Source organism: Lates calcarifer, linkage group LG18 (assembly GCF_001640805.2).
Source record: "Lates calcarifer isolate ASB-BC8 linkage group LG18, TLL_Latcal_v3, whole genome shotgun sequence".
NCBI classification, from domain to species: domain Eukaryota; kingdom Metazoa; phylum Chordata; class Actinopteri; family Centropomidae; genus Lates; species Lates calcarifer.
In genome coordinates, this window is record NC_066850.1 from 3,961,178 (window position 1) to 3,976,531 (window position 15,354).

Sequence of the window (15,354 nt, forward strand, 5' to 3'; positions counted from 1 at the left end):
TCAAACAGACAAAAAGGAGGAGTTTGAAGGATTCAGTGTGAGAGTGAAATGGATAGAAAGTGAGAGAGAAACGGGAGTCGAAACAGGAGTCGACTGACTCTTGACCCCTGAGATGAGGCCTAAGATTACTGGGAAGTAGTCACATTTACTTTCTATGTCTGCTGTCAGACTACCAATGAGGCCGGTGAGGATCAGTGTATAGTCTTGTCCTTACTGGAGCTTTGGCCTGGTTGTCCTGCGGCTGCCATGCTGCTACCTCCTCACTAAAGCACCAACCACACTGTCAACAGCCTTCATAACACATGTTAGCATGAAAGTGGATCAGACTTCAGAGCGTTGCCAGCGTTTTTTCCACATGAATCTAGGTTACTTTCTGCATTTAAAACTGAAACAAAGAAAGTCATAGTTGTGTCTTACCGTCTTCCAGGTGCAGCTTTTGTTGACCAGAAGTCCATGTTAATGTGGTTTTAGCTTCTCCTGAAGGCAAAGAGACACAGCACATGTTTAAATTACCTTCACATTTGTGTAGGCAAATCTGCAGCACTGAGAGAGAGGTTTTTCCATAGCCAGTCAGTGTGTACTCTCTGCACAAGACAAGGTATATTTAGCGCTCTTGAGCTCAAAAGAAATTCCCATATTTTGCATCACTGATCAGATGATATGAAAATCAGCCAGGAAGCTGTGAAGAGCATGACTCTAGCAAACAATATAGTTAATCCTTTGTTAGCACACATTTAGGTAATTAGCTATAATTTCACGTTAATGTAGTTATTAATGCAGCCTGCTATCTAAAGAACTGCTGGGCACCACTTGACTGAAGCACTGTCGCTGGCAGCTAGAGAGTCTGTGCCATTATGTCTTTAAAGCACTCTTGAATTCCTGTACCATTGTGAACTTACATAACCTGTGATATTTCGCTTTTTCCCAGGTAACATTGAGACCATGCAAACTGAAGTTCATTAAATCAGCTGTAATCAGTTCTTTGGATCAAATGACTATTTTGTGAATGAGATCGCTTGTTGCGATGAACCAGAGAACTATTACAGGAAATTTCCCCTCAGCTTAATGAAGCTTTGTCTTTGTATTGTCTTTTAGCTCTTTGTCTTAGTTTTACTGCCTGCGGCTCTGCTGTTTAAGTTCACTGTCATACTTCTTACTACTATGCTACCTAACTAGCACTAAACAGTTAGCGGTTAGCTGGTGAATATTATGGAGCATAGTAGCTATAGAGTCATATATTTCACTCAGATGTTGGTGGAGACCAAAACAGAGCTACATGACTCCAGCTGAATGCTTATATTGCTAAGTGGCTAACCAGTGGCTGTGTAAACAGGCAACTGTTTGCTAACAAGTTCACTTTATCAACCGAAGAGGTGATAATATGTCTGTGCTGTGCTCACAGCTTGTTTCTGCTGCCCCCAAGTGGCCAATAGAGTCTGGGCATTGAGATTCAATGCTTGACATAGCTGAGATCTGTCTATGTTTTTTATTTCAGCTGTATGCTGATGGATGATGCTGTATCATTGGAGATGACCATCTGTAAATACTGTAAGCTCCAATGAGAAACCATTTAGGGTTTGCACAGTCATCAGAGATTGTGCAGCAAACAAGGGGACTAATACTTTTAGACGGGATTCCCCTTAGTCACGCTTAACACACATACTCACAAAACATTCACATACACATACAATGGGCTTCTGGCCTGTGATCCTCTTTAGATGTCTTCTAGCAAAAGTACTGCTGCTGAGATTTCCCAAATCCTCCCTCTGCGCTCATTTAGAAACCCTGTAATAAACCTCTTAATCCCAAACCAGCATTTTCTAGAGGGTTGCACAACCACGCGTGTCTTATGCAACTGGCAGAGTATTCAGAGTCAATTATAGAACAGTTGGGAGGAAGGGGAGGATGGATGACGCGGCTGCTGATGCAAAACACATTTGGATAAGACGGTTGATTAAATACTAACATATCATATCAGCCTAATTAGATGTGGTTTCAGAAGGAAGTCTTTTTCAATGTAAACATGATAACATATATAAGATATAGATGACATTTATCATAGCTGATTTACAGAGCTATTTAAATTGGACTAATTCCTATATTTGCCAGCTTTGGCACTGGTTATAGTACTATATTTCTGAGGACCTTTCACTCACTACACCTAAATTCAACTTTAACCTACATTAAAGCCTTTACACTACATGGGCCATTATACATGTAGCAGTAAATCAGTAAATCAATGAAACCTATGCTTTCAACAATAAAAACCTAGAACACACTGTTTTAGTCACCTGCAGTATATATATATATTTGAAGATGTGTGTCTATGATAAAGGGTCACACTTGGGTTGATAATTATTTTCTGATGCATATGACACTTTGTAAGCCAAAGTACCTGACTCTACACCACTGATTTGCAAGTACAAGCTAGTTAACCTTAATTTCTAAATTGAAACTAGCCTCTAAAGCAAACAGCTGCATGCTGAGTAAAAGAAGCATTTAAAGCGAACCCTTTTGATGAAAAGTGCCTAGAAGTGACAATTACAAGATACCAGTAAATGCTAAAACATCCTGTTACACCAGCACAAGTAGGAAACAGCCACACAGTAATATCTATAGTTAGCTAACATTAACTATTGGTCATTCTGGAGCAAGAGAGGCTGTAGCAGCAAAACCCCTGAGTCTTTTGAATCAAGTGAGGGTGAGTTTTATTGCTTATGAATTAAAGTTTTTGATTGTAAGAGAAAGACTTTGGTGTTTCTACTTTTGAAAAATTACATTTCATCCTTTAATCCTTTCAGTATCTCTCCTCACAAGTACCAAAAACACACAAGCACATTTGAGGTCTACCTTGACTTTACATTCTCCACCAGCAGATGGCACAATTGTATCAGTAATTGTATCTCCCCTCCTCTCTGGTCCCGCTCTGCACAGTTCTTTTTGCCAACAGTGGCTCTCTCGAGTCTGAATAATTTAGTTTGCCTGGCTGTGATGGAGCAGAGATAAAGAGGAGGGCAGTGGGTCACTCTGATAGAGCTCTGAGAATAGTTACCAGTGCCTGCTTGACTCCTCAGGTTTCAAGTTGTAGGTTTCATTCCAAAGTGAAATATAGACCACCAGACAGAATGATACCTGTTTTGACAGAGTTATTACTGATATCGAAGTTAATGTAATTGAGAAGATAGGGACAGCAGACAGAGTGTAGCTACTATATCCTTGCTACAAACATATTTCATTATTGTGGTGAGTGATCCTGCCACCCATCATAATTTGACGTGCCACCTCTGTTTCCAACTCCTCACTTCATTTTTGTACTTTCTGTCACTTGAGGGGAGGACAGGCTTCAGTCGCCATAACAACTCACCACCCAATAGGCTTCTGAAACCTGACTCTCCCATCTAACCTTTCACTCCGCCTGCTTACAATAATTTACTTGGCAATACCCGGGGGCAGCAGGCTCCATGTGTACGTGTTTTTGTGATGGACTTGGCACAGTTGCCATTTCCAGGCCCTGACACAGGTATCTAACCTTCCAAAAACCTATTACATCAATGACTTTAAGACACCTAGCTTATCTATACTGAGAAATGGAGGGTAAAGAGAGGGATTCCTTGTAGCGTTGTAATTCACTTACTTCTCCACCCCCAGTTAAAGCAAAGAGAGCATTCGTGGTTTCTTACCTCTCTCTGGCCCTTTCATCCACTGCCACTTAAGTGCATCTCCCCTAATCTGGTACATATGGCTGAAGACAAATTCCTACAGACAAACATTAAAGTGAGGGGTTGCGTGTAGCCGGCTTACCTTGGAATGCCAGAGCAAAGTGCCGAGTCTTTAAGTTGAGCTGTGGAAAAAATGCAAATAATGTGGGGTGGTGGTGGAGGGTAATAGCAGCTTCAGAGGCATGTTTAAGGAAGACTCATGTAGCTCAGTGTAGACATTATATTATTAATATGCAACAAATGCAAATTCAATTTTCGTCATCACTAGCTATTTCTTTGCATTTTACATGAGGAAGAACTAATTTGATGTAATACAATTTACATATTAAAAGTTATAGAAATTATACTAATCATCATCTCATACCTGGATATTTTCAATTTTAAAGAGCTATTGAAGTACAAGTATGTGTGTATGTGTGTGTGTGTCTGCTTGTGCGTGCCCAGCAACAGCACCCAGCTTTAACTGAGTCAATTTATCAGGCCCGACAGCCACCACTGTTCTATGAGGATTAACACAGTCACGCAGACAGATACACCCGTACCTAAAACCTCCCACCCTCTTTGATACACTTCTTATGTTTTAGCCTCAACAGTGAGACAGTCAAGCATTCACAAGAATCCACAATGTAGTGACTCATACTATAGATTTACTCATTTGGCTGATCGTTCATTGGGCACTCACCACTGGGCGCACGATAAAGACAGTAGGACAGCTTTCTTTACACATTACCTTGTATGGACAACATCTCTATAGCACACACAGCCCTTCAGAGTGAACCTCTGTTTGAAATCACTCATCTTTGTTAGACTCTATTTATCTGTCTCACCATCCTTCCTTCTTATCTACAGTCTTATTCTTTATCTGCTTTAACATTAGCAAAACAAAAAACAAACAAAAAACAAAATCCATACTTTTCCAGAGGCGCTTTCAGGGATAGTGCATCTGAACAGAGACAGATCTTGACTGTCTCTCTCTAGAAATCTTGCTGGCCAGGCCAGTTGGAAGCATTTGAACTGGAAAGTCCCCAGTTATCAATGGTTATTGATCCATGTTGATGTAAACTGGACACAATGAAATATTCAGCTTTTTAAAATACAAAAATACATTTAAAAAATCACAACAGTGTTTTTTTTTTTTTTTTTTTGCAACCAGGTGCCAACAATTTGATCTGAGGCCTCTCTTCTATTCTTTTCCCACAAGTGATCACCTTCTCTAAAACTATGAAGTAAGTGTTACTCATCACTTAGTGGATCTAAAAGACTTGATGTTACCTAATTTCCCTTGAGTAGTGTACAAGTTTTGGCTGGCCATACTTCCTTTCAGCCAAAAGACATGTAACAGTCTACAACACAGTTAAAAATTCATCATGTCATTTTTAATTTTACAGTCACAATCATCTTTTTCTTTCCAGTGTCTTAAAACCATAAAAAATAAATATACATTATGTTACAAAACATTTCCAGTGTCTCTGATCAATAAAAAAACAAGGACATTTTTCGGCAGCATTGACTGCATGAGGGCAAAAACACTGGGGTGAACAATACAAAGGCGTTGGTAAACCAGACTTTAAGTTGCCTTATAATAGCTGCAAAATGCATTAGAGCTGGTGTTATTTTCACTTTGAATTCAGATTCAGAATTTATATCAATTCTGGACTAAAACATGCTAAAAACATGAAATCTATTTTCTAAGTGTGCTTTGCTTTCATGCAACAAATGTCTTGCAATGTTTTTTTTTCTTTTTTCTTTCTTTTTTAAACTATTTTGAAATTTGACTGAGTTCAAAGTGAACTGACTCCAACTCTTGTGTGCACATTTACTGTATCTCATGACTTTGGTAACCAGGAGTGTGTTGCATTGAACAAACAGGCAGGATGGACACTGGAAAAGAAGGCTTCGGGTTTATAGTGCTCGAACTGAAAAACAGTTTTCAACAGAGAGGGAATTTCCCTCCATTCCACAAAATTGAATGCTCATTTAGGCCTTACTGTTCTGTGTCTGTATAGCAAATCATGCTACCAGAGAGTGTGTTACATCACCTGAAAGCCCATTACAGACTAATACAGTATATGTGTGTGAGTGTGTATGCATGTGTTAAGGCCTCAATCCAGGATGAAGGCACACAGATTATTGTTCTCAGTCGATTAAACCAGCATATCAAGTGATTTTCACAATAGGAAAGCGTTCCCAACATAACACAGGCAAATGATTTTTAGTTTAGAAAACTTGTCCTTGCTACAGCTGAAATACAAAATAGATCATTTCTTCTTCACCTTTAACAATATCTACACATTAATTACACTCTAAATGCACTGCATCGAGAGGCTGGGGAAGCCTTTCTTTGAGTTTAAAAAAAGAAGAAGAAAAGAGCACTTGGTGTGTGGTAGTGCTGTTCTGTATCAACAAGTCAGTGAGAACAGGTTGTGTCAGGTTTATGTCTGACAGTTTAAGGGACTTGTAGTCCTTGAAATCCTTTTGGACTACAAATGAAACTGTACCAGCATGTATGGGTTCATGCTCAGTGATTATACATCTGACTTTCTCCAAGAAAGAAGATGGCCCAAAGTACAGTCCAGCTTTCCAATGATAAGGAACACATGATGTCCCCTCACAGACTCCTCATAACCATGACCATTTTGGGGCTTGCAAAGCATTCTGGGGCATTCTTCATTTTCTAACTCTCCATCCCCATTTCCTTTAGTGGTTTTGGCACACATGGCTCCGTTTCATCGTCTCTTGTTACAGTCCAACACAGCATTCCCTTTATTATTTCTCACATCTTTCCATTTTCTCTGCTTATTTCCTCGTCTCAGGCAGTCTTTAAGTCTGCAATTAATACTGCTCTCCAGAAGAGAGGGAACACGAAGGGAGGGATGGGTGGACAGGTCAGGAGTGGGGAGCAACTTTTTCCCCTCCTTTCACTGGATCTTCAGCACCCCTCTATCTTCTTTTTTTCTTTAATTTCATTTCCCTCGCTCTCAGCTCTCCTCCCCCTGAGCGGTTTCTCCGCTTGCTCCTCCTCCTCTTCTCACAAAGGCAGGCTGGTCTGGGTTTTCCTAACAGGTCAGATCGAAGTCTCGTTACTGCCACTGTTAGCGGGAGAGATGGACGGAGAGGGGTGGAGGGGGATGCAGGGAGGGAGGGTGCAGGGAGAAAGGAAGGAAGGCGAAAACATGCAATGTAAAAATGAATACAGGGATGTGGGAAGTCATCATGCAGCATTTTAGCAGGATGATCCTATTATTTCATGCTACAGTCAAAGGAACAGTTTGACAGTTTGGATTCTATGCTTATTGCTTTTCTTGCCGAGAGTTAGATAAAAGGATTGAGACCACTTTTATGTATGTAAGCAAAATGTGAAGCTAAGCTGAGCTAATGGCAGCTTCACATTAGCATATAGACATGAGAGTGGTATCAATATTCTCATCTAACTCTCAGTAAGAAAACAAATAAGCATATTTCTCAAAATATTCCCTTGACTATGGATCCTATCAGGATACATGCAATGTTGGATCAGTTAACAGAATAGAGTGGTGCTGGGGAAAAAGCCAATGTGATTTTGGCTTATTAAAGAAAATCTGGCTGCTTAAAAGGTTTTTCAAACTATGACTGATTTTGAATCTTTTTTTAAAAGTGATTCAAATCAAACCAGGTGCATCATTTATTCACACATGCTGTCACTTTAACTTTATCATTACTAAAGTTTTTATTAGGACAAAGAATCATGCTGAATAATCAAACCATCGTCATCGTTATATGCCAGCATTCGCTCAGAGACTACTCACTCTGAGTCAGACTCATTGCCTCCATTGACTGTTCCTGACTTCAAGTGCATGGCGACTCCCCCGTTGGTCTCCCGGTAGATGCCCGCTGGCGGGGGCCCAGTGGGAACCTGTGGTCGCGGAGCGACGGGTGGCTTGATGAGTGAGCTTGTGTCGTGGTTGCCCGGTCGACCGCCGTCATTGGAGGCCAGTGAGGGCGGCCGGGACGAAGGGGCCATGATGTTGACGGAGGAAGGCAGCGGGGAGGAGGTGGTGTTGTTGTTGTTGGGGGGAGGGGAGGTGATGGTGGGGGGGTTGTAGTCGCTAAGCTTCTCCCTCAGACGGTTCTTCATGTTCTTGTCGGTCAGCGGAGGGGGGTAGCTGATCTTGTTCTTTAAGATACCTGAGCAGGATAAACAGGTAATTTCAGTGTAAATAAAATAATATTAATTCATTCATTTGATTTAATTCAATTGAAATCTCCTCTCCCACCTTTTCTCTGCTCTGGTTGATGGTTGCTGTTGCTGTTGGGTTGGCTGGGGGGCAGTCCATCTTTAGCGTTACTAGGCGTCTGTTTGTCTCTCTCCTGGGGCATCTCCCTCTCTCTTTCTCCAATATGGTTAAGCTTATTTTCTGGGTGCAGCTCCACATTCACCTTGGTCTCCACCCTTAGCCTCTCTGCACCACCTGGATCTTCGCTGTCACTAGCTGTGGTAGCCTCTGCTGGCCAGTAAGGCTTCATGTGATTGGGCACTGAATCTGCTGTTGGGGGGAACAAGACATATTTGAAGCAGCAATAATAAAACAGAATTCAGAATCACTTTGTTTACAATGCAAAAGGTTAGAATATGCCCTCTGTGCAGCACTACTTCTACAGTGAGTCGCTATCGGAAAGTGATGAGACGGGCCGACCCGGCTGGTTCAGTAGGAAAAAAGAAGCAATAGCTTTCCAGCCCTGGAGGAAGCATTTGGCAGGTAAAGAAATGAAGTTTGATGCTGAACTTGCAACTTTTCTTTAAGACTTGTAAGTAAACAGCTGTTAATGCTAATTTTGACTTGTAGTGATAGCGAAGGTTACAAATAGCTCCTTTGAGTGAGAGTAAGAACACCATGCTGCTAAGATGCTTCATTACCAGAAAAACGTAAGCAGATAAGTAAAATCATCCTTTCAGTGTTTCTTACTTGGTTACAAATCACAACTGATTATGCTCCATTTGTATAGATACCTTTAGGTGTGCTGTGAATGGGCTGCCTCTCATTGTTCCACTTGGGCTTAACATCAATGTCGTCGTCCTCGCTGTCGGAGGAGTGGGAGGAGGCGTAGGAGGAGCTGTGTTCATCCACTGACAGCTCACTGTCTGAGTCAGAGTCTGGTGGGAACAAGGAGGAAAGTTAGTTGAGAAACTTCTACCTGAATACTGACACATGAAAAACTCAAGTAAACTCACCATCTCCCTTGGTGCCGTTTCTGTGGAACAGGGGTCCGTCCAGATCTGTGTGTCCTTTAGCTGTCCCAGAAGAGACACTGGGCTTCTGACCAGACTCCTCCCTACACAGATAAATACAGATAAAGCAGGGAGGAAGGGAGAGAAGGAGGCAAGAAAGAAATGGGAGCGGAAAAGCAGAGGTAGAGATTAAGAGGAGACAGAGAGGGGAAGTACAGCGTTGCTGGAAATTAATTCAAGCCCCAACTTGAGGATTGAGATAACTTTTGTACAATCAGACATCTCTCATTACAAAACATCTGCCTCTGTTCATGGCTTCAACAAAGACTAGAACAACTAATAAAATGTGGTTTAGGTGTGCTTGCATCAGGTTCAAGTCAATAAACTGGCTGCTTGATCATCATCATGAAAAAACATCTAATTTAAGACTTTTCATTAGACCTGCATCATCATAATCTATTTATGGCAAACGTTTTTAGAGCAAACACACATTTGTAAGCATCAGTCAAACATACAGAATAGTAAGAAAATTACCACAGCTCTTGTCAGTCATATTATGCTTCCCTAATTTTATTTATTCCAGGTTGCACTGAGATGTTGGCTAGAGGGCAAAAATGTTTCTGAAGCCTCTGACCTGTCTGATGGCTGATCTAAGAGAAGCTTCTGGAGGCAGCTGAAAACACGCCAACAGCTGCAGGGCAGAGGTATATATATGTCTGAATGTCTCTCCTGTCTCCTCCTATTTCTCTCCTTTTCCCTCACTCTTATCCTGTCTGTCTCACAAAGGCAGCACGCCACAGTGCCCCCACCCCCCCACCCCGCGTTTTTGCTCTCATTGACCCTAGTGTCAGTTCACATTACCCAGATGACAGCTTTACGAGCCAAGGCGTAAAGTCAGACCTAACCTCGATTCTGTAAAACTCTTTAAAACACCATTTATATGTAACACCACTCCACTGCAATGAAAACAAACCTGTGATACTCTGAAAACACACAGGTGTATGAGACACACAGGTGAGATGAAAAGCGTCTCCATTCTGGGAGAGATATATCTCAAGTATATCTCTCAGGTCAACTCTTAACTCTTACTGTAGATTAACTCTCTCAGGTTAATCTACAGTAAAATTGTCCTTTTACTCAAGTGCTCCATGCTAAGGAAAGGAATGCTAAAAAAAATCTACTGAACTCAGTAGAAGTTATTACAATAAATAATTATTATTATTTCAAGAGAGCAAGACTTTACATTAGCAAAAACTGCATTAGTTTTATCTAGAGTACCAAGCTAAAACTAATGCAGCATAATGCAACAGCCTTGCAGTAAATCCTCCCTTCATCGAGGTTATAATGTTCAGTTTTGGAACTGTTTTGAGGTATCCATCTGTTCCAGTGCTTTGAAGCTATATCACATTAACATTCAATTAATCAAATTTATGCAGTTAACTGTGACAGTTTGATCTCATTTTACCATTCTAGCACACATCACATCATGAAACATACACTTCAGCAAAACAATTTAGCAAGTCAAACTTCACTTGAACAAAGTTAGCAGTTAAAGCTGTCAATACATTTAGCACACAACAACATGACAGTATGGATGAATAGTGTGGCTGGATGTACAGCTTGAGTATCTGTGAGAGTTGGTATGTGTATGTCTGTGTGGGGCTTTGAAGCAAGGCCATGCGCCATGTGCTCGCAAATCTCAGCTTTCATGCGAGCAGAGTCACTGTACAATGTGGGTGCCTTTATGTGCCAGCATTCAAGCAAAGAAACCAATACCCTCAGAATGTAGAGAAACTCAACATCTTAACTTATCCCTGCTTTGGATAAGGCTCAGAATAACGACAGTGTGTGTGCATATAAATTAGGGGCTTGGGGTGTGTTAGTAGGTGTGAGACATTGGATGCATCAGAAGACATGCTGGGAGGATGACAAAGAAAAGACAAGAGACAGAGAATGTTCAAAGAACCTGCCCCAGACAAACAGATGCACACTTGCATAGACATACACACACTCGTCATGCAGCAGTGTAGTAAAAGCAGCCATGCAGTCAGTGAGCGTGTTGTACCTGAGTGTGTAAGCCAGGTAGCTGCTGCGGCTCTTAGCTGACCTGAGCGTACTGTCCAGAGACACTGTGGACTCTCCAATGCCCGAGCGGTACAATGGGCCGTCCTCTGTGTACGTGTTGTTGCAGTTGAGAGAACGCTGAAATTTAAGGGATTCATTTGAGATTTGTAGCTTTTTTGAAACAGTGAAAATAAAACTGTAATTGCAATGATCGCAAATTATAATTTAAAAAAACACTATGAGGCCAAAGGAAAGTAACAAACAAATAGGAAACAACACTGTGTAATATGAACTGCATGTGTGGACATATTTGTGTGTGTCTGTTCACTCACTGTGAGTAAAGACGCCCTTGTGGTGCTGGACTCATCTGGTACACTCTTCTTTCCTGTGAAGACGTTCTTGAGGTTTTTCCTCACTTCTTTATTGAAGACCACATGGAAGAAGAAGATGAAGACTCCCTGTGAAGAAAGCAAAAGTGATCAAGTATGACAAAGATTAAGCCTGTGCATGTGTGTAAATAAACCTAAGTAGAGCGCTCTCTCTGTAGATCTCAATAAAAATGTGTGCAGATTCTCTCCAGGTTAAACATAAACACTGTGTTACCTGCAGACAACTGAAGACAGCAAAAAGGTAGTGGAAAGTCATGACGTCACTGTTGACCGCCATTAGACCGAGCAGCCAGGTGGCGCTGATGAGCAGCAACAGGAGGAAGGCCATTCGAAGTGCAGGACTGAGGAATGAAATACACAGATACTGAGATACACTCACTACATCAAATCTGATTATTGTATAACACCCTGTTGCTCTTTCCAAATTGTAAAGGCCGAAGTTAGATTTAGGTTTGGATGTGAAATTGCGACACTTACATAGCTCCAGACTTCTCCACAGCCTTCTGCCTGCGACCACAAGAAGCCTTTGCAGCAAGAATAAAGATCACTATGTTCACCTATGGAGAGGATGAAAGAAAGAGAAAGTTGGTTTCATTTCATTTTACTTTGATAGTGTGTTTTAGCTGCAAATGTCTGGAGAACCAGCTATATGGGGACTCATTTAATTCCTGTACATACCAGGACTACTACAAAGATGGGTCCTGCGAAGCTCCAGATGAGTGTGTCATGGACAGAGAGCCAACAGAAATCTGGGTTCCCATATCCCTGAGGGTCAAGACCTACTGCCAGACCTACACACACACACACACACACAAGTTTAAAGTTAAGTTATGAATTCTTATGTCTTTTTCCTCCCTGGTTCTCCTTCCCTTGTCACACCTTCACATGAACTCTTCACATGAACTCGTTACCTGCATCAAATAACAAGAGGCAGCAATTCCAGGATATTCTCCAGTTTTTCCTCCCATTCCAGTTTTCCCACTATCACCTAAGTCACTTCTCACTGTCATTTATAAATCTGTTTCTTCTGGATTCTCTGTATGTTTCACGCTGTAACTCTATATCTCTCTCATGCTATTTCTCAATCCAAATTCCAATCAAGTTATCTCTGCTGGTATCCAGTGCTTCCAAAGCATGTCAGTACATCGCAATCCATTACATTAATCAATGGTTAGAAAAGTAAAATATATAGCAGATGATAAGCTGAAGGAGGTGGAACTAATTGGAGATATCAGATGATTGAAATGTAATGCTGCATTTTTATGAACCGTAAAATGGTTAAAAAAAAGTAAATAAATAAATCAACAATGCGTGGCCTGTCGTGGTAAATGTCTGCAACACACAGTTTTCAGTTCAACTAAATGATTTTTAAAAATCTTGATATTAGAAATAGAAACAAAAACAATGAAATTCATGCCATTTTTGTCCTATTTCAACATGGTATTCAAATCCGAGGCAGAATATGTCTGTTTCCTTCTTTATCTTTTCTCTGTCTCTGTGTCTCTTGTTCAATAATTTTCCCACGAGGATCACAGCCTCTTCGGAGGAGACGAGTTGCAGCATGAACCTCCCTGACAGTCTGCCATCTTCAATTGCCTTGTTTCTGAGGTTTTATGAGTGTGTGTGTGTGTGTGTGTGTGTCTCACCAGTGATGATTGCCGGTATGCCCCAGCCCATGGCGTAGTAGAACCTCATGTGGCCGTGGTTGATGTTGCGCAGCTCAGTCAGCATGCGGTAGATGTGCAGCCCCTCCACAAACATCCAGGCGAAGGTGCACATGTAGAAGTAATGGAGGAGGATGGCTATCACTGTGCACACAAACTGCAGGGAGATAAGACGGAAATAGGGGAAAGAGAGACAGAAATCTGTGAGTATAAAGTCTGGATTTTGATGGAATCCTGATTAGTAGCTTTGTTTTTTAAACAGCCCTGCTACTGCCTATCTTTTCTCCTCTGAGTCACTTAGTCGAACACTGGGTAAATGCATAAATCCATGAAATGTCCATCATACATCTGCCTTTCTGTCAATTAAAAACATTTTATGATGATATCTTGATTAATAAATTGCCAGGAAATTAACAGGCAACATTTTTGGTAAGTATTTAATCTGGCTGACAGCCTCTTAAATGTGCAGATTTGTGGTTTATCTGTATTATATCACTGTAAATCAAATTTCTTTTAATATTGAACTGTTGGGCAGACAAAATGTCATTTTCCTACATATTATACACTTAATTACTAATGGCTTTGCAAAAAAAAAATTATTAGATTACTCAATACTGAAAATAATGGTATGTAGTAATGGTAATGGTAGTATACCTCAAACTTTTTCATGACAGACTTAACCAATTCATGTAATGCAGTAATGATTCAACCTATCTCCACACTCCTATACCTCCTTTCCCCCCTCCGTCCATGTCTGTTGCTGTAATAGAGGAATGCAGTGTGTCAGTGTCCCAGCAGTTGAGATACTGTATTTTAGTAGTGCTGTGTATTGCTGTGGAGATCAGAGGCAGAGAAGGAGAGAGACTACTTTGACAGGGTGATAAATCATCCTGCAGATGGCCCTGGGCATACACTGACAGCATTCCACAGTTCTGACACACACACACACACACACACACACACATGCCTAATCACTGGATAGAGGACATTGCACACAAAAATGCACTTCTGAATTCAGAGATGGAAACAACAAACAGATTAAGCTCTCTCTTTCTCTTTTTAAAACTCCCTGGAGACTTGGCTTCTGCACTCAACAAAAATCCACACAGGTGCAGATAACGCAGCGTGTGGTTAGTCAGTGTGTAAGTCCCCCTCATCCCAGTCAAAACACTGTGAGTCAGGACATTTCCACAAGAAGAAAAAACAAGACTTCTATAAGAAAGATCAGAGGAGGACATCTGATTGGTTACAATAAACCCTACAAAGGCTGCTTTTTAAAAGATTCTTGGGCACCTTTGTGTTCATTCAATTGTCCACTCAAAGACTGACTTGACTTTAATCTCAGATTTCTTTCCACTGTGATGGTCAGAGCCAAAATGTACATGTGGTTGACGGCTGGGGGGTTGGCAGTTACTATCCACCAGTGTGTTACAGGACTGACAGTAGGATCTGAAGATTTTGTGATGTCTTTGCATAAGACTGTAGACATCTGGTTTGGCCAAACCAGTCACAGCTGACACATTGATTTTAAAGCACGACTGTGTAACTTATCAAAGAAGGAATAACACATTCTTTCTTTGACAATTGAAAGCTGGAATTCACACGCAATATAACACACCGCTGCTCAATTTGATACAATCAGGTGTTTTTCTGCTGTGGCCCTACTTGGTCTGGTATGACCAGTAGCTTCTGGTTGTAAAACCTGTTGTTGAAAGTGACCACGTCACCATCAGATTCACAAAGTTACTGGTCATATTTTCAAGTGTGTAAATGTACTAAACTCTGCTTTGTTTTTGGTCCACTGTTGAATCTGTCTTATCAAGATCTCAGCTTTACATTTTTTTTAAATGCAGGATTATCTGTCAATTAACAGATTAATGATGTTTTCTGTACTACAGACATGCCAGACATTTATCAAGTGAAAACTAAAGTTGTTTTGGGAAACCTTTGCCAGGGCCTACCACCCTGAGGCCTGCCTCTGGAGACAGGTACCAGTCCCAGCATGTCTCCACCACTGGCCCACTGAGATGTGTGTGTGTGTGTGTGTGCATGTGTGTGTGTGGGTGTGTGTGTGTGTGTGCGTGTGTGTGTGTGTGTGTGTGTGTGTGTGTGTGTGTGTGTGTGTGTGTGTGTCTGTGTGTATGTGTCCGAATGTCTATGTCAGCAGACTTCAAAGTACTCCCCCATCTTTGATCGTTTACTGTGCGTCTAAATTAGCGTTCTGGCTGTTACTGTCAGACTCTACACTATCTCAGCCTATATCCTACACCTCAAAGTTACATTTAGACTGGACTGTCAGTTCAGTAAAATCA

At 41.2% G+C, this 15,354-nt stretch overlaps 1 protein-coding gene across 1 annotated transcript in view; it reads right to left on the minus strand.

Moving 5' to 3' along the window:
* Positions 1–5,073: 5,073 nt before the first annotated feature.
* celsr1a (cadherin EGF LAG seven-pass G-type receptor 1a) overlaps positions 5,074–15,354 on the minus strand; it is an 85,032-nt gene continuing 74,751 nt past the window's right edge. The window contains 11 exon segments of the mRNA XM_018700485.2: positions 5,074–6,808; positions 7,505–7,883; positions 7,973–8,242; positions 8,707–8,850; positions 8,929–9,029; positions 10,991–11,127; positions 11,322–11,447; positions 11,593–11,719; positions 11,856–11,935; positions 12,057–12,169; positions 13,025–13,199. Coding sequence (XP_018556001.1) covers positions 6,784–6,808; positions 7,505–7,883; positions 7,973–8,242; positions 8,707–8,850; positions 8,929–9,029; positions 10,991–11,127; positions 11,322–11,447; positions 11,593–11,719; positions 11,856–11,935; positions 12,057–12,169; positions 13,025–13,199 — 1,677 coding nt within the window. The 3' untranslated portion in view covers positions 5,074–6,783.